Source organism: Phocoena sinus, chromosome 2 (assembly GCF_008692025.1).
Source record: "Phocoena sinus isolate mPhoSin1 chromosome 2, mPhoSin1.pri, whole genome shotgun sequence".
In the NCBI taxonomy this organism is placed as follows: Eukaryota; Metazoa; Chordata; class Mammalia; order Artiodactyla; family Phocoenidae; genus Phocoena; species Phocoena sinus.
This window is the reverse complement of record NC_045764.1, coordinates 101,932,469-101,954,602: the sequence shown is the minus strand read 5'-3', so window position 1 is coordinate 101,954,602 and position 22,134 is coordinate 101,932,469. Positions and strand designations below refer to the sequence as shown.

General features: G+C 42.9%; 2 protein-coding genes and 2 non-coding genes across 14 annotated transcripts in view; all 4 read left to right on the top strand.

Moving 5' to 3' along the window:
- CHD8 (chromodomain helicase DNA binding protein 8) overlaps nucleotides 1-17,581 on the top strand; it is a 57,621-nt gene extending 40,040 nt beyond the window's left edge. For 4 of the 10 annotated variants that reach the window (XM_032622378.1, XM_032622385.1, XM_032622384.1 and 1 more), the window contains exons 15-38: nucleotides 847-990; nucleotides 1,253-1,508; nucleotides 2,085-2,295; nucleotides 2,549-2,744; nucleotides 3,478-3,645; nucleotides 3,839-4,018; nucleotides 4,180-4,290; nucleotides 4,636-4,832; nucleotides 5,084-5,283; nucleotides 5,364-5,544; nucleotides 5,633-5,722; nucleotides 6,183-6,286; nucleotides 7,426-7,555; nucleotides 8,714-8,789; nucleotides 9,248-9,302; nucleotides 9,477-9,684; nucleotides 10,099-10,307; nucleotides 10,401-11,120; nucleotides 11,344-11,495; nucleotides 11,774-12,076; nucleotides 12,914-13,027; nucleotides 13,216-13,395; nucleotides 13,796-13,912; nucleotides 16,603-17,580. In XM_032622378.1, the coding sequence (XP_032478269.1) occupies nucleotides 847-990; nucleotides 1,253-1,508; nucleotides 2,085-2,295; nucleotides 2,549-2,744; nucleotides 3,478-3,645; nucleotides 3,839-4,018; nucleotides 4,180-4,290; nucleotides 4,636-4,832; nucleotides 5,084-5,283; nucleotides 5,364-5,544; nucleotides 5,633-5,722; nucleotides 6,183-6,286; nucleotides 7,426-7,555; nucleotides 8,714-8,789; nucleotides 9,248-9,302; nucleotides 9,477-9,684; nucleotides 10,099-10,307; nucleotides 10,401-11,120; nucleotides 11,344-11,495; nucleotides 11,774-12,076; nucleotides 12,914-13,027; nucleotides 13,216-13,395; nucleotides 13,796-13,912; nucleotides 16,603-17,169 (4,869 nt within the window). In that variant the 3' untranslated portion in view covers nucleotides 17,170-17,580. Of the gene's footprint in view, nucleotides 1-846; nucleotides 991-1,252; nucleotides 1,509-2,084; nucleotides 2,296-2,548; nucleotides 2,745-3,477; nucleotides 3,646-3,838; nucleotides 4,019-4,179; nucleotides 4,291-4,635; nucleotides 4,833-5,083; nucleotides 5,284-5,363; nucleotides 5,545-5,632; nucleotides 5,723-6,182; nucleotides 6,287-7,425; nucleotides 7,556-8,713; nucleotides 8,790-9,247; nucleotides 9,303-9,476; nucleotides 9,685-10,098; nucleotides 10,308-10,400; nucleotides 11,121-11,343; nucleotides 11,496-11,773; nucleotides 12,077-12,913; nucleotides 13,028-13,215; nucleotides 13,396-13,795; nucleotides 13,913-16,602 lie in introns of all 10 variants that reach the window. The other 6 variants (XM_032622380.1, XM_032622387.1, XM_032622388.1 and 3 more) reach the window with 4 other exon arrangements.
- Nucleotides 8,228-8,337, top strand: LOC116750245. The gene has a single exon (XR_004348944.1). It is a non-coding gene; the product is annotated as a small nucleolar RNA U6-53/MBII-28 (small nucleolar RNA).
- On the top strand, nucleotides 12,609-12,718 carry LOC116750247. Its single transcript, XR_004348945.1, has one exon. It is a non-coding gene; the product is annotated as a small nucleolar RNA U6-53/MBII-28 (small nucleolar RNA).
- Nucleotides 17,582-18,579: 998 nt separating the features above from the next.
- The window catches only part of SUPT16H (SPT16 homolog, facilitates chromatin remodeling subunit), a 33,478-nt gene continuing 29,923 nt past the window's right edge, over nucleotides 18,580-22,134 (top strand). Inside the window, exon 1 of one of the 2 annotated variants that reach the window (XM_032623155.1) lies at nucleotides 18,580-18,924. In XM_032623155.1, coding sequence (XP_032479046.1) covers nucleotides 18,859-18,924 — 66 coding nt within the window. In that variant the 5' untranslated portion in view covers nucleotides 18,580-18,858. The remainder of the gene's footprint in view (nucleotides 18,925-22,134) is intronic. The other variant, XM_032623154.1, reaches the window with a different exon arrangement.

Here is a 22,134-nt window from a genome sequence, read left to right as displayed (position 1 = left end):
AACCTGAAAGTCATAAAATTCATATAAATTTTAGAGTTGGTAGGTGATTGTAGGTTAATGGTTCTCAACTGGGTGGAGAGGTTGGGTATTACGTTAGTTACCTATTGCTGCATAACAAAATATCCAAAAACTTAGTGGCTTAAAACAGCTATATTTTTCATGATTCTCTAGCTCAGCAACTTAGGCTGGGCTTGGTGAGCCCATTCTTTTGGTGGTCTTGCCTGGAGTCAGTAATGCAGCTGTAGCTGACAGTTGGTGCTGGTTGTTGGCTGGGTCATCTTCCACATGGCCCGTCACCCCCTGTGGGCCAGACTTTGCTTCTGTACATGATAGAGTCAGGGCAGTGTTCCAAGAGGGTAAAGGTGGAAGCTGCAAGGCCTTTGAGGCATAGGCTCTGAAACTCACATGATATCACTTCTGCTACATTCTCTTTGTCAGAGCGAGTTACAAGGCAAGCCCATGTTCAAGGGGTGAACCTTGATAGGAGGAACTACCGAAAATTATTGGCCATATTTAACCCAGCACAGGTACATTCTTCAGAGGGGGACATGTTAGGATGTCTGTGGGGAGTTGAGTGTGGAGAGGCATATTTAATTGGAAAAAAACGTATTCTGAATATTTCTTTACTGGCTTATAATATTTAAGATAAATTAATATGTTAAATAATATCAAGGGTTTTCTTGAATATTTTATCAAAAGAGGGAGCAAGTAAAAAAGTTAAGAGAGTAGTCTGGTCCATTCCCATAATTTTACAGTTAAAGAAATGAAAGCTAAAGTTATATACTTGATAGAAAACCCTAGAAGTCCTTCTGAGTTTTATCATTCTTCTGTGTTCTCCATTTCTAGGAGCACAAAGTGCTACTCACAGGAACACCATTGCAAAATACAGTGGAGGAACTGTTCAGCCTGCTTCATTTCTTGGAACCTTCACAGTTTCCGTCAGAATCAGAGTTCCTCAAGGACTTTGGGGATCTCAAGACAGAGGAACAGGTAGGAAGTCTGTCTAATGCGGTACTAACCCAGGACAAAAAGAGGTAAAGTTTGTACTAGGCAGATATCTACTGTCTTAGATTATCACAGGCTGTTCTGAACTCCTGTATGTAACCTTGTGCCTACATCATTTGTGGCATTGTCCAAAGTCTACTTTTCTCAGATACTGGAAAACTCTCATGGTATTTCTCCATGTTTCCACCTAATGTGAGAATGTTTGTCCTCATGTTAGTGATTTCTTTTTTCTCTGTATTGGGCACAGGTTCAAAAGCTACAGGCCATTCTCAAGCCAATGATGCTGAGAAGACTCAAAGAGGATGTTGAAAAGAACCTGGCACCTAAGCAGGAAACCATTATTGAAGTAGAGCTGACCAACATTCAGAAGAAATACTATCGGGCTATTTTGGAGAAGAATTTCTCCTTTCTTTCCAAAGGGGCAGGCCATACTAACATGCCTAATCTACTCAATACAATGATGGAGTTGCGCAAATGCTGCAACCACCCATATCTCATCAATGGTGAGGGAATTCCTGGAAAATACTTACATTTCTGTGTTACCTTGTTTACTTTCTAAGTGATATTCCTCAGGAACAATGTATGCATTGACTGATCCATCCTAATTTGGGAATAAAGGAGATTTCTCCTTTTAAAACAATTCTCATTTGGAAGTCTTCCTGTAGTTCTTTCTACCCCTTTGATCCTGCATAATCACCAAAGTTAAAAAGGATTTGCTCTTTAGAATTTCATGAATAAGAACTCAAGTCATGCTGTTCTGTCTTCAGTGGTACTCCATTTTGCTGTTTGTGTTTTGGGTGCCAGCAGGGTGGTAATAGTGGTTTGTATATACTATTCTGGTCCTTGTCCACATACTTACATATATTTTACCCAGTTCTTAAGCCTGACTTACAAGGAATATTTTGTATGAATAAAATTGAGGATGACTTAGGATTTTGGGGGTGCTGAAATTCTGTGTGTAACATTGATATCAAGTCAGATTACCTTTTTTTCTTTGCTTCCTTGTCTCAGTTAAATAAACTGCAGCCTTTGTATGTTTCTCTGGATCTCACCATCAGGTTTGATTTTTCTTTTGGCAGGTGCAGAAGAAAAAATCCTAACAGAATTTCGAGAAGCTTGCCATATCATACCTCATGACTTCCACTTGCAGGCAATGGTTCGTTCAGCTGGCAAATTGGTTCTTATTGACAAGTTACTTCCGAAACTTAAAGCTGGTGGCCATAAGGTTCTGATCTTCTCCCAGATGGTACGCTGCCTAGATATCCTAGAGGATTATCTAATCCAGAGGAGGTAAGAAAAGAGTCATTCTTCACCTTGTGTTTACTATATACTCATAAGGCTGCAAAGAGTAGGAGGGCCTGGGTTTAATTAAAGTTGACCAGGACTGGGATAAGAGAAGTGTTTAAGACTCTCACTCTCCACTTTCTGATAAAGTTTTTGGTGAACTAGAGATATAGAGGTACTGATATTAATCCCAGTCTGCTTTTTTGTTCTCTTTTTCTGCTTAGCTGATTAAACTTTCTTTCCTGTGATTCCCATACAGGTACTTGTATGAGCGTATCGATGGGCGAGTTAGAGGCAACCTTCGGCAGGCTGCTATTGACCGCTTCAGCAAGCCTGACTCAGACCGATTTGTCTTTTTGCTATGCACCCGGGCTGGTGGACTTGGAATTAATCTCACAGCTGCTGATACTTGCATCATCTTTGATTCAGATTGGAATCCGCAAAATGACCTGCAGGTAAAGGAAATCATTGTCTTAGGGACTAATCACCTAACCTGGGAGGTTTTGCAACAGGATCAGGATCTCTTAGAAAGTCTTGTCTCTTAGAGAGTATAGAATTGTTAGTTAGGTTACCAAACTTGTTCTGTAAAGGGCCAGATAATAAATATTTTAGGCTTTGTAAATCAGACAGCCTCTGTTGTAACTACTCACCTCTGCTCTTGTACCACAAAAGCAGCTATAGACAATATGTAAATAAATGGGTAGAGCTGTGTTTCAGCAAAAACTTTATTTACAGAAACAGGTGACTAGGATTTGCTGACCCCGGTCTAGATGATGGGGCAATAATTTCATCTTGTAGTTGACTTTTGATTTTGAGTTGATTTCATGGCTGCTTTATAGATGGAAATTGGTATTTTGAATCCTTCTCCCCCCACCCGCTCTAATGTTATGTTTTTTGTTTTTTTTAATTAATTTATTTTATTTATTTGGCTGCATCAGGTCTTAGTTGTGGCACGCGGGATCTTAGTTGCGGCACGCGGGATCTTTGTAGAGGCATGTGGGCTTCTCTCTAGTTGTGGCATGCGGGCTCCAGAGCGCACGGGCTTAGTTGCCCTGTGGCACGTGGGATCTTAGTTCCCCAACCAGGGATCGGACCCGCATCCCCTGCATTGGAAGGGGGATTCTTAACCACTGGACCACCAGGGAAGTCCCTCTAATGTTATGTTATCTTTGCCCTTCCTTCCACCAGGCCCAAGCACGGTGTCATCGAATTGGGCAGAGTAAAGCTGTGAAGGTGTACCGTCTCATCACTCGTAATTCTTATGAGAGAGAGATGTTTGATAAGGCTAGCCTCAAGTTAGGATTGGATAAAGCTGTGCTTCAGTCCATGAGTGGTCGGGATGGCAACATTACTGGAGTGAGTCTTCTTAATCTCTAGCTATACTTGTAACAGGTCATAGTGATGGAGGGAGACAAAAGCTATTTTTGCATAGGATCCTGACCTCTCATTTGGGTTCTCAATTATTGTTTCTTAAAATATAATAAAATGTCATGATATGGTTAGATAATATTCTCTTGTAGTTTTTTCACCTTTCTATTGGATTTTGTAGATCCAGCAGTTCTCCAAGAAGGAGATTGAAGATCTCTTACGGAAGGGAGCATATGCAGCCATAATGGAGGAAGATGATGAGGGCTCCAAGTTTTGTGAAGAGGACATTGACCAGATCTTGTTAAGACGAACCACTACCATCACCATTGAATCCGAAGGAAAGGGTTCTACGTTTGCTAAGGTATGTTCTGTCAGTGCCAGCGGCTGAAGAAGCAGAGAGAGAGAGAGACAGGGCTCTCTAGAATTGAATGTATTTTATCAATGTAGTTTTTAAATATACTGGTTTCCCATTGTTCAAAAAAGTGGTATAGTCAACTTTACTGTTTCTTTGTTCCTCACTAGGCAAGCTTTGTGGCTTCTGAAAATAGGACTGATATTTCTCTGGATGACCCCAACTTTTGGCAAAAGTGGGCCAAAAAGGCTGACCTGGACATGGATCTACTCAATAGCAAGGTGAGCTTCCTTCTCCTTTAGGGAGGAAGTATTGCAGAAAACACGTTACTTTCTGGAGTCTTTATAGCTGCTCTGATTCTTCAGTGCTGACCTTGGCTTATAATGGTATATACAAGGGCCATGATAAAAACTTTCTACACAGGAGGCCCCAGAAAACTACTTAGATAACTACCACTTAATTTTGCTTCCTGAGTACCCGTAGATTATTTTGCATGTCCAAAAAAGAATCTCTCTTTGAGTATCTACAAATGTTATATCCAAGGCTATTTCAGTCAGATTGTCTTTAATTCCTTTCCCATGATCATATTGTGAAGAGAGTTACTTCTCCTTTTGTTCTCTGCATAGAATAACTTGGTGATTGACACACCTAGAGTACGAAAACAGACCCGCCACTTCAGCACTCTGAAAGATGATGACCTAGTGGAATTCTCTGATTTGGAAAGTGAAGATGATGAGCGGCCACGCTCTCGCCGACATGACCGTCATCATACCTATGGGCGCACTGACTGCTTTCGGGTGGAAAAGCATCTCCTGGTATATGGGTAAGAACCCACCTTGCCATCAGAGGTAGTTCATCTCCATCCTGATAGACACCTAGTTTGCTTTTCAAATTGGAAGCTATGGTCAAAGAGGGGATAATGGGAAAAACTTTATTCTGTTACCATGTTTTTCCAAGATCTTTTTGTCTCCCACCTTTTGGGAAACGCGATTCTGAGGGACTGGGGAATATCACTGAATTAGAGTCCCCAGGAAAATATCAGTATAATTTCTTTTTTTGGCTTTTTTTTTTAAGTTGGGGACGGTGGCGAGATATTCTGTCTCATGGACGCTTCAAGCGACGGATGACTGAAAGAGATGTGGAAACGATTTGCCGGGCCATCCTTGTGTACTGTCTTTTACACTATCGTGGGGATGAAAATATCAAAGGCTTCATCTGGGACTTGATTAGCCCTGCTGAAAATGGCAAGACAAAAGAATTGCAGAATCATTCAGGTGATTATCAAGTCTTTGCTTTTCATCTTTTTATAGGTTACCTAATCCTCTTCAGGTCCAAGGGTTTTTCTCAATCCAAGTCTTCGATGTATCCCCTTTCCCAGGTCTGTCTATCCCCGTGCCCCGTGGACGCAAGGGGAAAAAAGTAAAGTCACAAAGCACTTTTGATATCCATAAGGCAGATTGGATCCGGAAATATAACCCTGATACTCTGTTCCAAGATGAGAGTTATAAGAAGCACTTGAAACATCAGTGTAACAAGTAAGGATGGAATTTAGCACACTAAAGCATTTTCCACCTCGAGCTTTCTACACTATTATTGAGCCAGTTCTTTCTCTATCCCTTCTAGGGTCCTGTTGCGGGTACGAATGCTGTACTATCTGAGACAGGAGGTTATTGGAGACCAGGCAGAGAAGGTGTTAGCGGGTGCTATTGCCAGGTAAAGTTATGCTGTATTTTTCTTTATGCCATGGCTTATTCCAGAAAAGATTGGTGTACTTATTTCATTCTAAACTATTTTGGGGATACCTGATAATTAAGATCTGTATATCAGGTCTTCAGTCCTGTACAGTCGGCCTTTTGTATCCATGGGTTTTGCATCCTTTTGATCCATGGTTAGTTGGATCCATGGATATGAGGGGCCAACTGTATTCATTGTACGACACCATTTTATATAAGGGGCTTGAACACCCATGGATTTTGGTATCTGGGGGGACTCCTGGAACCAATCCCCTGTGGATACTGAGGGACAGCTGTTCTTGATACCAGTGGAAGGAAATAGGCAGATGTGTGACCATTTAAATTAATAGATAAAAGAAGATACCTGTAATAATCTTCCCAAGGATTGTCTACTTTAATTTCCTGCATTGCTATGCTGACTCTGCCTCTTATACCTTTAGTGAGATTGACATATGGTTCCCAGTAGTGGATCAGCTGGAGGTTCCAACAACATGGTGGGACAGTGAGGCTGATAAGTCCCTGCTCATTGGAGTCTTTAAGCATGGTAGGTATCTGCTCTTAGTCTGTTCTTTTCCCATTGTAGATTTATGTCCACAGATGGGATATTTAGCAAAATGCTCATGACCAATAATTATGTTTGAATGGGAAACTAGTCCTTAAATATCCAGAGCCATTAGTTCCTATGAATGAATGTTTAAGAAAGACCAGATGGATAGTTAAATCCCAAGGTAGGGAGTCTCGCATTTGTTCTCTAATCACCGTTACCAATCTGTATGTAGTGGTATCTAAGTTAAGCTTCCACAATCCGGGGGAATAATGCATGTCCACTCTTGTTAATAATAACCATGTTTAAATTGTATCACTTTCCTGTGGCTTGCTGAAAGTGTTCTTCTTGTATAACATCTTATTTGTCTAAATATTCAGCGTTTACTCTCACATAGTTGTGAACAACCATGCTTGAGTAAAACAAAAATAGAGTATAAAAAGGGAGAAAACTCCCTTTTCAGTCTTGCCTAATAACAAATTCCAGACATTAAAAGCAGTAAGTGCTAACTTCCAGCCTAGTGACTTAGTGAATTGGAATATCATTTCTTTTTTAATATACTTTCACATTTACTTCTATAAAATAAAAGTAGTGGCACTTAATTCACGTTTTTGACACGTTTAATTGGATAGGAAAAACTGTGAGCGTTTGTAGTCTTAGATTTACTTGTAAGACACAGAGGCTTTAGAACAACCTGAAGTGTGTTCATCATTCATCAAACATTCAGAGTGCCTGTTTGTTTGCAGGTGCAGATCTCTTATCCTTTATTAGAAAATGTGTGACCTAGTTCTAAATCATTTAAACTTTTAAAATTTCCTCACTTATGTATTGATAGTAAGAATGATGATAAAATATTACCCGTTAAATGGCTAAGTAAATCTGTTACCATTCTCTACAAACACCGATTAAATTCCTGTTTTCAGTAACTAGTGATAAAACTCCTTGTGACTCTAAATTGCTGTAGAAATGTTAAATATCGTACTATAACCCAACAGCTATCCAAGTTAAAATTTTCACTATATTTTGCATTATGATACCAAAGTAGCCCACATTGTTATTGCAGCAGCATACGAAGCTTACTTACATAAAGGCAAAATGAATCTCTGATTTTCTTCAAATTATGGCTCTTTTTCTTCTAGGCTATGAAAAATATAATACTATGAGGGCAGACCCAGCCTTGTGCTTCCTGGAAAAGGCTGGCCGACCAGATGACAAAGCCATTGCAGCAGAACATCGAGTGTTGGATAATTTTTCTGACATAGTGGAAGGGTAAGCATTAGTGTTTAGTTCTCTTAAAGCTCTGTGTCCACCCTATGAAGGGTATTTGTCGCTTGTATTAAGAGATAACATAACTCCAGCTTTGACTGAACCCATTCGGATTCTTTTTTTTTTTTTTTGCGGTATGTGGGCCTCTCACTGTTGTGGCCTCTCCCGTTGCGGAGCACAGGCTCCGGACGCGCAGGCTCAGCGGCCATGGCTCACGGGCCCAGCCACCCCGCGGCATGTGGGATCTTCCCGGACCGGGGCATGAACCTGTGTCCCCTGCATCGGCAGGCGGACTGTCAACCACTGCGCCACCAGGGAAGCCCCATTCGGATTTTTAATGGTGGTTATACTCATGAATGATAAACTCTTAACAAATAGTGAGACCAGCAGAAAGGTCTCCATAAACTGGCCTAAAACCATACATTGCAGTCTGATGCAACTAAGGGTGAAAATTAATGTTATTCCCAAATGGCTTATTTGACGTTCTATTCAGTTTTCTTTGCAATGCGTTTCTGTACAGCTGTAGTAGCTGAGAGGATAACTGGTTCTCTTGAAAGGTAGTAGTCATGCAGCAATCCCATGCCACTTATATGATAGAGCCTGAGGAAATTTTAGCCCTGGTTTATCTCCCAGTGGCGGCTGACACATAAAGGTGTTACTCTGCCTGGATACATGCCTCGATGATGAGTTGCCATGCTAATACTGAGCCACCAGGTAGGGCATTGTTGCCCTGGTTTGGGTGCCAATGAGTTTAACAAAACTTCTCACGTGGAGACCTGAGGGGCATGTGAAATAGTTGGCTTCGCTCATGAATACCGTCCCAGTCCTTTGTGATTGAGAGATTTCTCTTTGATGATCACAACCTCAGTTTGCCTAGTATAGGACCCTCAAAGGAAATTGGATTGTTTATTTATTGCAAATCATTTATTATATCATCCTTCTACTCAATAGAGCAAAGTATCAATAGTAAAAATAAGCAAGTATAGACCATTCAAATGAAGTAATAAAAGTAAATACTAGTTGGGAAGGAGGGGGAAAATGGGTTAAACAATAAAAAGAGGTAGTAAGAGAAAGGAAATGTGCTGGTCAAAGTGTTTCTTTTAAAGTCAAACGATTTAGAACTGAACTTTGTCATTTTCTCACGCCTCTGGATGATTTTAGGGTTGACTTTGATAAAGATTGTGAAGATCCTGAATATAAACCACTCCAGGGTCCCCCAAAGGATCAAGATGATGAGGTGAGAAATTCTCTTTTGAGTCCAGCTTTTCTCTATTACTAAATAGTATTCTCCTATTCCCTGAATCATGAAGTATATTGATTAATTTATAATACAAAATGGAAAGACCATCTGAGACTATAAAGTATTAATGGAAAGGATTTTAACACCAGCTGGGGGAGATCAGGTATGGCTTTGTGGAGGAGGTGGGACCCAAGCTGGACAATGAAGTATATTATTTGACTACTTAATTCCTGAGTCCCACTGTCTTCAAGCCTTTGATAAGGACTGACTTTTCAGGTTTTATTTTCATATTCTTTTAGTTGGTTGCTTCCAATTTTCTGTGAGAGTTCCTTTCATGAGAAAATTTTCTGGATCCCGTGGTGCCATAGAAAGACACACACGAGAAAGTGATTTCAGAGTGCCAATTTTACCCCCTTTTCCTCCCCTCTCCATCCTGTGGGGTGGATCTTCTCTAGGGTGATCCCTTGATGATGATGGATGAGGAGATCTCAGTTATAGATGGAGATGAAGGTAAACTTCTAAGTCAACTAGTATAATTTTGTGTGGGGTGGTGGGGTTGGGAGACTGACTGAATTCTGTCCTTTCCTGGGATACCAGAGAGCTTTGCCTTTGGGTGGGTTGAAATACCAGTTATCTCTACTACCTTTCCTGTACTTCCTGTTTATTCTACTTTGCTGCCCACAGCCCAGGTGACCCAACAGCCAGGCCATCTATTCTGGCCTCCAGGCTCTGCTTTGACAGCTAGGCTTCGGCGCCTAGTAACAGCCTATCAGCGCAGCTACAAGAGAGAACAGATGAAGATAGAGGCTGCAGAACGTGGGGATCGGAGAAGGCGGCGTTGTGAGGCAGCCTTCAAGCTAAAAGAAATTGCACGGCGGGAGAAACAGCAACGGTAAAATATGGCTGGGAATTTGAACTGAGCTGTAAGCTTGTCTTCAGCTATGGGCCCTATATTGAAAAGCATCTTAGGAAGGATTATTTGGAATTCCCTAAGAGGGACCATCTTTTTTGTCTTTGTTACAGCTCTACGACATAAAACCACACTTAATCATAACTCCCAGGAAGATCTCATATGTAGGCATCCTCATGAGTTGTTTGCATCATTTTCCCCCTTAGCTTGCTAATTCTTAAATTCTTACATGTTACAGAGTACCTCTTCCTACCTCTTCTGCTGTCTTCAGGGGCTTTTTTTTTTTTTTTTGCCCCAACTTTCATTTTTTGTGCATTCAGATATTCTAAGCCATACTAAGAAGTAACCATTCCCTGTGTTCTGATCACTGTTGCCTGATTCCTCTTCCCTTTGTAGATGGACAAGGCGTGAACAAACTGATTTCTATCGAGTAGTTTCTACCTTTGGTGTGGAGTATGACCCCGATACCATGCAGTTCCATTGGGATCGATTCCGCACTTTTGCCCGACTGGACAAAAAAACAGATGAAAGCCTTACCAAGTATTTCCATGGCTTTGTGGCCATGTGCCGCCAAGTGTGCCGCCTTCCCCCAGCAGCTGGAGATGGTAAGCAAGACTGAAGCGTCTTGGGTGAGTGGGGATGGACTGTGACAGAACCAACTCTTGGTTCATTTCTTCTTCCACCCTTATCTCTTGCAGAACCCCCAGACCCTAATCTGTTCATTGAGCCCATCACTGAGGAAAGGGCCTCACGGACTCTCTACCGTATTGAATTGCTTCGGCGCTTACGGGAACAAGTTTTATGCCACCCTCTTTTGGAAGATCGGCTGGCATTATGTCAGCCTCCAGGTCCTGAATTGCCTAAATGGTGGGAGCCCGTTCGGCATGATGGGGAGCTTCTACGAGGGGCAGCCCGCCATGGGGTGAGCCAAACAGACTGCAACATCATGCAGGACCCAGACTTCTCTTTTCTGGCTGCCCGTATGAATTATATGCAGAACCATCAGGCAGGAGCACCAGCTCCATCCCTATCACGCTGCTCTACTCCACTGCTACACCAGCAGTATACCTCGCGCACTGCCTCACCACTGCCCCTGCGCCCAGATGCTCCTGTTGAAAAGCCACCTGAGGAGACAGCTGCCCAGGTCCCCAGTCTGGAGAGTCTGACTTTAAAGCTAGAGCATGAGGTGGTGGCCAGGAGCCGACCAACCCCACAAGACTATGAGATGCGAGTAGCCCCCTCTGATACTACCCCTCTGGTTTCCCGGAGTGTTCCACCAGTCAAACTGGAGGATGAGGATGATTCAGACTCTGAGCTGGACTTGAGCAAGCTGTCACCATCATCCTCTTCTTCCTCATCCTCATCCAGCTCCAGCTCCAGCACTGATGAGAGTGAGGACGAGAAGGAAGAGAAGCTAAGTGAGTGCATGTGACAGGCTGTTGGCCCTCTTCCCCATTCCCCCCCCCCCGCCCCGCTCTTTCCCTTCTTTTCTAAATGCATCCTCTGAGATTCAGATTTTGATTTGATAGAATATCGAAGGAGATCTGTTATTCTTAGGGCCTTTATTTAAAGCCCATGTAATACCATTCCTATATAACTTTATTCTTCCACTTTTGCTCAAACATTCTGTATGCTCTCTAGCTGCTGACCGGTCCCGCTCAAAGCTCTATGATGAAGAAAGTCTCCTGTCCCTCCCTATGTCCCAAGATGGATTCGCAAATGAAGATGGAGAACAAATGACTCCTGAGCTGCTGCTGCTACAAGAAAGACAAAGAGCTTCTGAGTGGCCCAAGGTAACAGCCTCATTCCTGGACATGTCGAGTCTAAAAATACAGTGTGACATATACAGAGAACAAGGAATAATAGATGGTTCTGGGTTTCTTTGATTGTGTTTAGTGCTACATGTCTTTTTCGTGAAACTCTTCCCAGTTGACTTTGGGATCTGATACTCCTACCTCCCTCCTGTCTGACTTATGATTTTTAATTAACCTGATAATGATGGAACTATTTTTTGTCACAGGATCACATAGCTAGTACTCAGGCCCTAACTGATTTCTTTTTCCCCACTCAGGATCGTGTCCTGATAAACCGTATTGACCTCGTCTGCCAGGCCGTACTCTCAGGGAAGTGGCCTTCTAGCCGCCGGAGCCAAGAAATGGTAACAGGAGGAATTTTGGGGTCAGGCAACCACTTGCTAGACAGTCCCTCATTGACTCCAGGAGAATATGGTGACTCTCCGGTCCCCACACCACGAAGTAGCAGCGCAGCTTCCATGGCAGAGGAGGAAGTGTCCGCCGTCACCACAGCGGCAGCTCAGTTCACCAAACTTCGCCGAGGCATGGATGAGAAGGAGTTTACAGTTCAGATCAAAGATGTAAGCTGAGCATCTAGGCACTGGGAAGTGAGGAAGGAGTCTGTAATTCTTGCTGACTAGCTGTCCAAACATAATACTAAGCTCGTTTGGTCCACTGACTTTAAAAATGAGAGGAGAAGAAAAAAGCGCTCACAAAGATCCATTTAGGAAAAGTCACTGCACTAAAGGAAGGGATCTTATCTTGACTTGTATCTCCCGAGGACTAGATTAAAAGAAACCATATCTTTAAAAGAAATTTGATTGACACAAGGGTTCTTTTGAGTGGCTCATTTCTGGAGCCTAGAAACCTGGTTTTTAAAAATTGAAATCAAACTGTGGAAAAGCTATTAAAGTGATGCCCAAGTATTATGGGCCTTATTAAGTTAAAAATAAAAAGGAATTATTCCTACTGAAATTAAATCAGTATTGTTTTATGGATGGAAAATTTTATTTTTCCTGATGCTCTTCCCTAATGAACCCTAGCAGGTGGTCATTAAGTACTCAATAAGAAAATTTTCTGAAATTAGTATGTGACAGGAATATCAGGATTTTGCCCCTGTGATGAGTTGCCATGCTAATACTGAGACACCAGATAGGGGATCTTTTCCCTGCATTGGGTGTTGTTGAGGTAAATTCTACTTCTCTTAAATCTACCTGAGGGGCACTAGGTCAAGAAATGAAATCTAAGGAAAAAATGATATGTCTTCTTGTATTTCTAATTTCTACCCATTAGTCAATGGCCTTTCTTCTCACCATCATTGAACCAGAGGATGACCCTTACCCTGAGTCCCCCTAAACTTGATTTTTATTTTAAAAACATGCCATATGATGTCTTCGGTGGGTGGGTTGTCTTCCTAGGAGGAAGGATTGAAGTTAACATTCCAGAAGCACAAGTTGATGGCTAATGGAGTAATGGGAGATGGACATCCTCTTTTTCATAAGAAGAAAGGGAACAGAAAGAAGCTAGTTGAGGTAAGTGGTAGAGAAAGTCTTTAATATGATGATTAGATAAAATATTTTTGTTCCCAGTAATTGATGAAGGCAGTTGGGATTGAGGGAGTAGAAGATACTATTTTATGGCTACCATTGGCTCTGCACCCCCCTCCCTCCCTACCCAAAAGAAGAGTATGTGCTCATGGGGGTGGATTCTGGGTTTGCAGCTGGAGGTGGAGTGCATGGAAGAGCCTAATCACCTTGATGTGGACCTGGAGACCCGGATCCCTGTCATCAATAAGGTGGATGGGACTTTGCTGGTGGGTGAGGATGCCCCTCGCCGGGCTGAACTGGAGATGTGGTTACAGGGTCATCCAGAGTTCGCTGTCGATCCCCGATTTCTAGCGGTGAGTGGCAGTTCCATGCAGCAAGATTTAAAGTCATTCCCTTGGTATTTAAGCTGTGTGAGAGGGAGGAAGCATGCCATATATTATGTCATTGTTTCTCCATCGGCAAAATAAGAGTAATTATACTTAGTCTTCCTACTTCACAGAGTTGTTGTGAGGATCCAAATAATGTTACAGTACTTGTGAAACTAAATGCTAGGCAAATATTTACCATTGAACTATTACATAATGACCTAATTTTTTTGGAGAAGTCTGCTTCATGGCAGTTTTCCAGTAGGACTAATATTTAATTTATCCACACAATAAGCATTTATGGTCAAAGTAGACACTAGTACCTTAATGATTACTCCAGAGAAGATTTTTTTATTCCTTTAGGATAACTGCAGCTTTTCTATTGCAGTATATGGAGGATCGCAGAAAACAGAAGTGGCAGAGATGTAAAAAAAATAATAAGGCAGAATTGAACTGTTTGGGAATGGAACCAGTACAGACAGCTAACTCTAGGAATGGAAAAAGGGTGAGTGAGACTTGAGGTATTACCACTCTGTTCCCACACTAGATATGATTAGAGAAATTATTTAATGTTATTTATCTTTCTTCCAGCGTATGTTTGAGAAAATTTATCTTCAGTTCACAAAGAAAGAAACCATAGTATTTTTACTGGTATTTTTACAGTCCTGTGGCATCGTCATCTCTAGAACAGCATAAAATTCTAAAAGCTAACTTTAGGCATGTTAAAATGTAAGAATTAGTGGGCTTCCCTGGTGGCGCAGTGGTTGAGAGTCCACCTGCTGATGCAGGGGACACGGGTTCGTGCCCCGGTCCGGGAGGATCCCACATGCCGCGGGGTGGCTGGGCCCGTGAGCCATGGCCGCTGAGCCTGCGCGTCTGGAGCCTGTGTTCCACAACGGGAGAGGCCACAACAGTGAGAGGCCCGCGTACCGCAAAAAAAAAAAAAAAAAAAAAAAAAGAATTATTAACATGTGTTAGAAAATTCAAGGCCTTATCCTGCTGTTCTACTGACTAGAGGATTTTAGGCAGATGCTTTAACTTTTTCAATTTGCATATCCTGAAAAGTTGAGGGTTTTGAAGCAGATAATCTCTTAAAAGTTTTATGATTCTATATATTTTAGAAGTGATTTGGGGAATTCCCTGGCGGTCCAGTGGTTAGGACTCTGTGCTTTCACTGCTGAGGGCCCGGGTTCAATCCCTGCAAGCCATGCAATGCAGCCAGAAAAAAAAAGCAGTGATTTGGGACCTACTAAAGAAAACAGTCATGGGGTTTCCCAACATAGAAGAGGTTGAGAACCACTAATAATATACCAGTAATGGAAAAAGACAGGAAATCATGTTTTATAGTTTATAATAACAATTTTGGTCATGAGTTAATTCCATTATTTTCAGATGTACTTATACTTTTATCGTGGTTATAGATTTGGTGGATTAAGAACCCATAATCCTTTCCATCAAAATATAACTGCAAAAGTTTCTCTTGGCTCTGTTTGCCTTACTTTGGACAATAGTCATATTGTTTAAATATAAACATATATAAATCATGGTTTGGTTTGGTAAGCATTTAAAATGGATTAGCACTTTTATCTAATCATTCCCATTTGATCTTTTATATATATCTTTATATGTATGTGATATATACATAAAACCACATGGTTGGGCTTCCCTGGTGGCACAGGGGTTGAGAGTCTGCCTGCCGATGCAGGGGACACGGGTTCGTGCCCCGGTCTGGGAAGATCCCACGTGCCGCGGAGCGGCTGGGCCCGTGAGCCATGGCTGCTGAGCCTGTGCTCCGCGACGGGAGAGGCCACAACAGTGAGAGGCCCATGTAACGCAAAAAAAAAAAAAAAAAAAAAAAAAAAAACCACATGGTTTATCTTTTAACAAAATTAATTTCCAAATGAAAAATATGTCTTTTGCATTCAACAAATTCTGAGAACATTATTTTGCACATAATATATATGTATTTTTGAGGTGAATTTATAAGGCTTATTTATTATTTTTATATTGGTGAAAGTGGTTTCATATAAATATCGTTACCATGGAAGAGTGTTTTAATTTACCCTCTTAGCCTCCATGGAACCAAGGGTGTAATACACAGAATGGCTGATATGGGAGGCTGATGGCGAGGAGGCTGGTACCTTCTCTGTCTTGAATTTAACATTATAGAGCAGCCTGTAAGGAAGGCTTTTCCTCCAGGATTACCTATTTTTACCTCAAGTACTTTTGCACTTCTTTACAGTCAGTTGATAACTCTTAAGAAAAAAGATCATAGGAAATCACAGAAAATTATAATGTGATTAGTACAGAATTCTTACCGCACAATTGATGGCGTATCTAGCACTATATCATTACTGGACCCTACAGTGATTTGGTGCTGTTATAGTGATATTTTAAAGCCTAAACAAATAGAGTTTTGAGATGTTTGTTTTCTCCAGGTCAGAAAGGTCAGGCTTAGATTGGGCAAGTCCAGAGACACAGGTACTAATTGTCTGAGTTTGTTGCCAGTTTACCCAGTACTGTACTTAGGTCTAGCAAAGTAATAAGTTCCAGCTTCAGAGAACTTAAACAAAATTTATAGTGAGACCATCTAGATGAAGCAATTTAAAATTCAGCAGATATGTAAGTTTTTGTATCAATGTGGAAAAAAACGTATTTTAGTAAATTTGGTAAGGAGCTACCCCATAATCTTTTTGGTGTTCCAGACATCCAGAATCGTAATCTGGTCTATCTTGAGTTTACCCCACTCTGACGCAATAATGAAGGATAGTATTGTAAATGTCAATACTGTCATGCTGTACTTCACATGAAGATCATGTGAACAGCCTGCCATCAGTAAAGCATACTGTGCAAGTACTGATTCATTCACTGTCGTACTCAGGCCGCTCATTTACAAAGGTGAATAATTTTGAAATCGTTGGCCCGAGTAAAGGTACAGTGTAGTCATGGAAAAAAATCAAAGCTCTGGTTCACGTGAGTGTCAGTGTCAAATCCTTGCTCTTGGCTTCAGCATTATATTGCTTCAACCAGCTACATCCTGCTTTTCCTCTTCCCCATTACCATCAAGCCTCATCTGACTAGTTTTGCCCCTGCTAAAGATAGATTCAGTGAAAAAGCATTTGTATGCTAGGACTCTGTTGACTTTTGGTTTTTTTCCTTCCTTTCTTTTTACTATCTTCTGTTGCTTCCTCCCAGGGTCATCATGCTGAAACAGTGTTCAACCGGGTTATGCCAGGGCCTATTGCGCCGGACAGCAGCAAGAAGCGGGCCCGTAGGATGCGACCAGACCTTTCTAAGATGATGGCCCTGATGCAGGGTGGAGGCACTGGGTCCCTGTCTCTGCATAATACCTTCCAACACAGCAGTAGTGGCCTGCAGTCTGTGTCATCTCTGGGTCACAGCAGTGCCACTTCTGCGTCTTTGCCTTTTATGCCGTTTGTGATGGGTGGTGCAGCATCATCCCCTCATGTAGACTCCAGCACCATGCTTCATCACCACCACCACCACCCCCACCCCCACCATCACCACCATCACCATCCAGGCCTGAGAGCCACTGGCTACCCTTCTTCACCAGCCACTACCACCTCTGGTACTGCCTTGAGGTTGCCACCACTGCAACCTGAGGAGGATGAGGACGATGAGGATGAAGATGATGATGATGATTTATCTCAGGGCTATGATAGCTCAGAAAGGGACTTCTCACTAATTGATGATCCTATGATGCCAGCCAACTCAGACTCCAGCGAAGATGGTGATGACTGAAGCCCCATCATGGTCCCCATCGCTTGGGTGGCTGCTGTATTTTCATTTACTCTGGCCCTTGTACTGTGGAAAAGTGGGAGGGGCAGGGGAGATGTGGGGAAACCCAGGACTCCAGGAGGTGAAAAGGAAAAAGAAAACTTGTACGTGATTGCTTCCAAATTTGAGAGGATTGGCTGGGCAGGGGAACTCCTAAAACAATACATGACTACTTCCTCGTTTCTGGGGAAGGAAAGGAGACTAGAGCAGCTGATGTGCTCACCCCTCCCTAGACACCTCCATTAACCACAGACTATGTAGCGCTGGCACTAGCCTCCGGCAGAGCCTGTTCCTGACCGAACTGTGGATACAGCTGGAGGGTCAGGAACTGTTACCTTCCTTCCCCTTGGCATTAATAAATTTAAGTTAATCCTTTCCCACTCTTCCCTTGTTCTATATTTGCTCAAACCCAATATATTAATTTTAAGAGTTGATGTTCACGATGGGTAATTTCAACATCATTTTCCTAAAGTTCATTACTGTTTATGCCGAGTTACCCTGGATAGGGCAGACAAGTCATCCGTACTCCATTAAAGGGTTTATATAAGCTTAGGCTCTCCACCTTACCAAAGGCAAGGAAACGATCTAAGGTAAATGGCAGGCAAAATGTTCCAGATTCAAACTCCAAGTTCTTAGAAGAGATGAAAAGGAAGAATTTCGTCAAGACCCACGTACATTTTGTCTCGAATTAAATAACGGTGCTTTGGGGAAGCCTAAGAATGGTGTCACTTCTTGAACTGCGGCAAGGGGACTGGCTAACTGGAAGGACGCGGTCACGACTTGGCAGGGGGTGCATTCTATAAATTCCCTCGAGCCATTTGTTTCCTTTGACCCTTCCCCTATCACCCTAGCGCTCAAATGAAGCCTGGGCATTTAATTTCCCTTTCTATGGCGAAGCCCTTCCCCCGTAGCGCCGGCCCTAGTTTAGTCTTACGGGCAGGGTGGGCTCGTCTCCCAGGTTTGAGCTCTCTGTCCGCCCGGAGCCCCTGACCCAGCGTCCGAGAACCGAGGATCCTTCCAGCCCTGAAGCAGCAAAGGCTTTTACTTCCACACCTTTTCTAGGACAGGAACGGACCGAGTTACGCTACAGTCTTTCCACTCCCACCCCACGCCAGACCCTGTTCTTTCCGCTTCCCCTTCCTTTGGGTGGGGCCACTGCACCCGCGCGCGGTAGCTTGTGTGGGGCGGGGCCGGCACGTCAGGACTCCCGCCTCCTTCTCAGTGCCCAGCGGCAGTCGCCGCTGCCGCTGCCGCCGCCGCCTCGGCAAGGAGTCCGAGAGCCTGGAAACCGCGGCCTGGCAGAGAGTAAGGGCGGGTGCAGGGGGTCACGTGATGACGTCGACTCTCGTGCGGCTGTTGCTAAATTGACAAAACCCCGCGAAAATCTGAACTCTTTTTGCGTTACATATTTTGTTGCTTTCCAGACTCTTTTCCATCCTCTCCAACCCCCAAACCTCCGTAGGAAGGATTTAAGAAAAAAAAAAAAAATAAAAGAATCCCAAGCGCTGCTGGGACCCGGAAGCGGAAAGGGCATCTTTGAGGTCGATACTTCCGGGTCACTGGGAGAGTGCGGGATTCCAGGGCCGAGAGAGGGTGGCTGAGCCGGGACCTCGCGTGATTCTCGGAACCCGAGGAGGAGCGGCGTCTGTGGCTATGGCTGTAACTCTGGACAAAGACGCTTATTACCGGCGAGTGAAGAGACTGTACAGCAATTGGAGGGTGAGATAGATCCCGTAATTTTCCCTAGGGAGCCCCCTTTGCCATCCCATAATAACCCCGTTTCTCGGCGCCTTTTTTCCCCTTTCCGTCGGGAATTCCCGGGTTCAGTGTCGCGCCGCTTTAGTTGCTCCAGGATCATTCACCGCAGGCGGCTCTGAGCGCCGCCCAGTAACAGGGAATCCCCCCGGCAATCACCCTGCCCTGCGGCCACCACCATCTTCCCTGCGTGCCAGCCCCCGTCATGCATAACAACCACCTCTCGTAGTTTCTTCCCGCCCTAGGAGAGGCATCATCATCCTTCCCTCCCACTCCGTGATCAAGTCTTGCTGCCCCCTCCTGCAGTGTTCGCACACACCCACGCACTCGCTCTGTCCTCCCAGAACCACAGTGTTGCGCCCCAGGTCCCGCCAGAATTACAACCATTTCGTCAAGGATGGATGGAGGGTCGAAGAGAATGTGAACCGGGCTCTTGGCGTTTATCGTTTGCGGGGCTGTTGCTGGAGTTAAAAAAAGAAATACTGCTCACGCGCAATCGCCTCATGTTCTAGGCCCTGCTGTGGGCAACACAGAAACCTAACGCTGAAAACCTGCAGGCTTTAGTTAATGCAAAAAACGATGTGTTGCCTAAAACCTCATTAGTTTTCATCCTTGGTTGAGTATCCGGGGCACGTGTTCAGAAAAAGAGCTGTTGCAGTACCCAGTCTTTTAGGGATTGGGCATTTTTGTTGCTTGAAAAAGTCCCCAGTTAACGATTTTATTTTTATGCTGGTAAGTTATCAATTCAAACATTTGATTGCATCCTGTGGTGCATTCTGAGCTAACTAGGTTAAGTCTGGCTTCTGAACTCTGTCATTCAGGGAAGATAAAACTAATGAAGACTTTCAAATCTGAAAAGCGTCCTGACAAAAATGATCAGTTCTGATTTCAGCATTGTAAATTGCCTTTCAAACTGATCTTCTAAAAACTAAGCTATTAAAATTGGTCATTTCCCTACCATTCATATTAAAGGTACCCGTGCATGTTTCATCTTTTGAGTATAAATGCATTAGATAATTGAAAATAAAATGGGTTCTTTGCATTTTATGAGAAGCAAAAATAAGGACTCTATGCTAGGCTAAAGCCAAACCATAAATTTTATTTTAAAATTTTTTATTGGTTAATTTCTACCAGATGTTTTTACGGTTTCTCTCACTGTCACATTTTAAAGTTTGAATGTGATCCGTATTAGGAAAACTCTTTCTAAATGCCCAGATATTTCCTAAAGTACTATTGTACAAGTAATAATCAAAAGCCCTCTCTTCCACCCATAGACCCCCAAATTATACACCTTTGCTGTGGTGGTTCCTTCTAGTCCCAGTGATTCAGAGTTTTATCAAATTATCCTCTCTAGACCATGTATGGAAGCTAAGATTAATTTAGAGCTCAAAGGTCCTCTACATGATAAGTGAATGCAAAGCATGAAACTAGGAAAAGCTTGAGGCCTGGAGACAGATTGGCAAACTTAATGTCAAATGACAGTTTTTAAATCCATGAAAGTTATTGGCCCCCATTTTTTTGTTTGCTTCTCAAAAATCATTAAAATTTATCTTGGCCCTCCTGTCATTTGAAAGGAGCATGTTAGACTTTAATAAGATCTTGGTGTTACAAAGTTACAAGCCAAATCAATACAAAAATGTACTCATTAGCAAAATTTGTGGTGTATCATTATGAAAAATCTTATTTAAAAAGACTTTCTGCTTTTTTATAACTAAATTTTAACAACTATGCCTAGAACCCACCTGTAGAATTTCTTTGCCTTGTCGTTCCAGGTTGCAGTACTTTGATTCTGATCTGCTTAACCAAAGATCATAGTTTTCTGGGATAAGTTCTGGTTGCTTATCCTCTTAGCTGCAGCAGGAAAATAGTGAAATGTACAGGTGCAAGCTATGTTTGTTTTTCTACACTATTTTTTTTTGAATAAGAAAACTGGCATTGAAGTGAGAATAACTTGAAGTTAACTATATAAATTCCAAGCCTTATGTTGTCAGCTCCCATCTGCAAAGAAAAATCTGTTATGACAAAAATTAACTAAAAGATTAGTTTGGGCTCCACACCCACTTTTAATTATTTATTATTTATTTGACTGCTTTGGGTTTTTGTTGCTACGTGCAGGCGTTCTCTAGTTGCGGGAAGGGGGGGCTACTCTTGGTTGCGGTGCAAGGGCTTTCATTGCAGTGGCTTCTCTTGTTGCAGAGCGCAGGCTCTAGGCGTGCAGGCTTCAGTAGTTGTGGCGCACAGGCTTAGTTGCTCCGCGGCATGTGGGATCTTCCCTGATAAGGGCTCGAACCCATGTCCCCTGCATTGGCAGGCGGGTTGTTAACCACTGCGCCACCAGCAGAGTCCCCACACCCACTTTTAAGTTTTAGATACCTTTAAGCATTAATCTCTCAGAACTGTGTGGGTGCTTGTGGTAGCTCCAACGCTCTTCAACTACCTAGGGTTATAGAGCACCAAAAGGCTACCAATCTTTTTTTTTTCTTTTTCTTTTTTTAAAAAAGAGTAGGAGCTAATGTGTTTCCTAATCTCATCTATGCAAGTTGAGTTTGGCTAAGGCACATTTTGTGAGGCTATTGTAACTAAGATGTATCTCTTAATCACAATTTTCATAACTTACATCCCTCAAACAGTTGCAGTATCACACATTTCTGTTTGAGTAGAAATTTCTAAAGCATTAAACGTTATACCTGAGTAAATAGTGTCATTTTAAGGATAAGAAAACGGGCTCAGCCAGAAATGAAACAGGAGACCTCCGTAGTGACTAAAACTTATTATTTATGACTCTTTCTGGATGTTTGAGTCTAGTCTAGTTCTGCCTCTCATTTTTAAAAAATTAATTAATTAATTAAATTTATTTTTGGCTGCGATGGGTCTTCCTTGCCCCCCGCGTGCTTTCTCTAGTTGCGGCGAGCGGGGGCTACTCTTCGTTGTGGTGCGCGGGCTTCTCATTGCAGTGGCTTCTCTTGTTGCGGAGCATGGGCTTTAGGCGCGCAGGCTTCGGTAGTTGTGGCTCGGGCTCTAGAGTGCGGGCTCAGTAGTTGGGGCGCATGGGCTTAGTTGCTTCGCGGCATGTGGGATCTGCCCGGACCAGGGCTTGAACCCTTGTCTACTGCATTGGCAGGAGGATTCTTAACCACTGCGCCACCAGGGAAGCCCGCCTGTCATTTTTTTAAA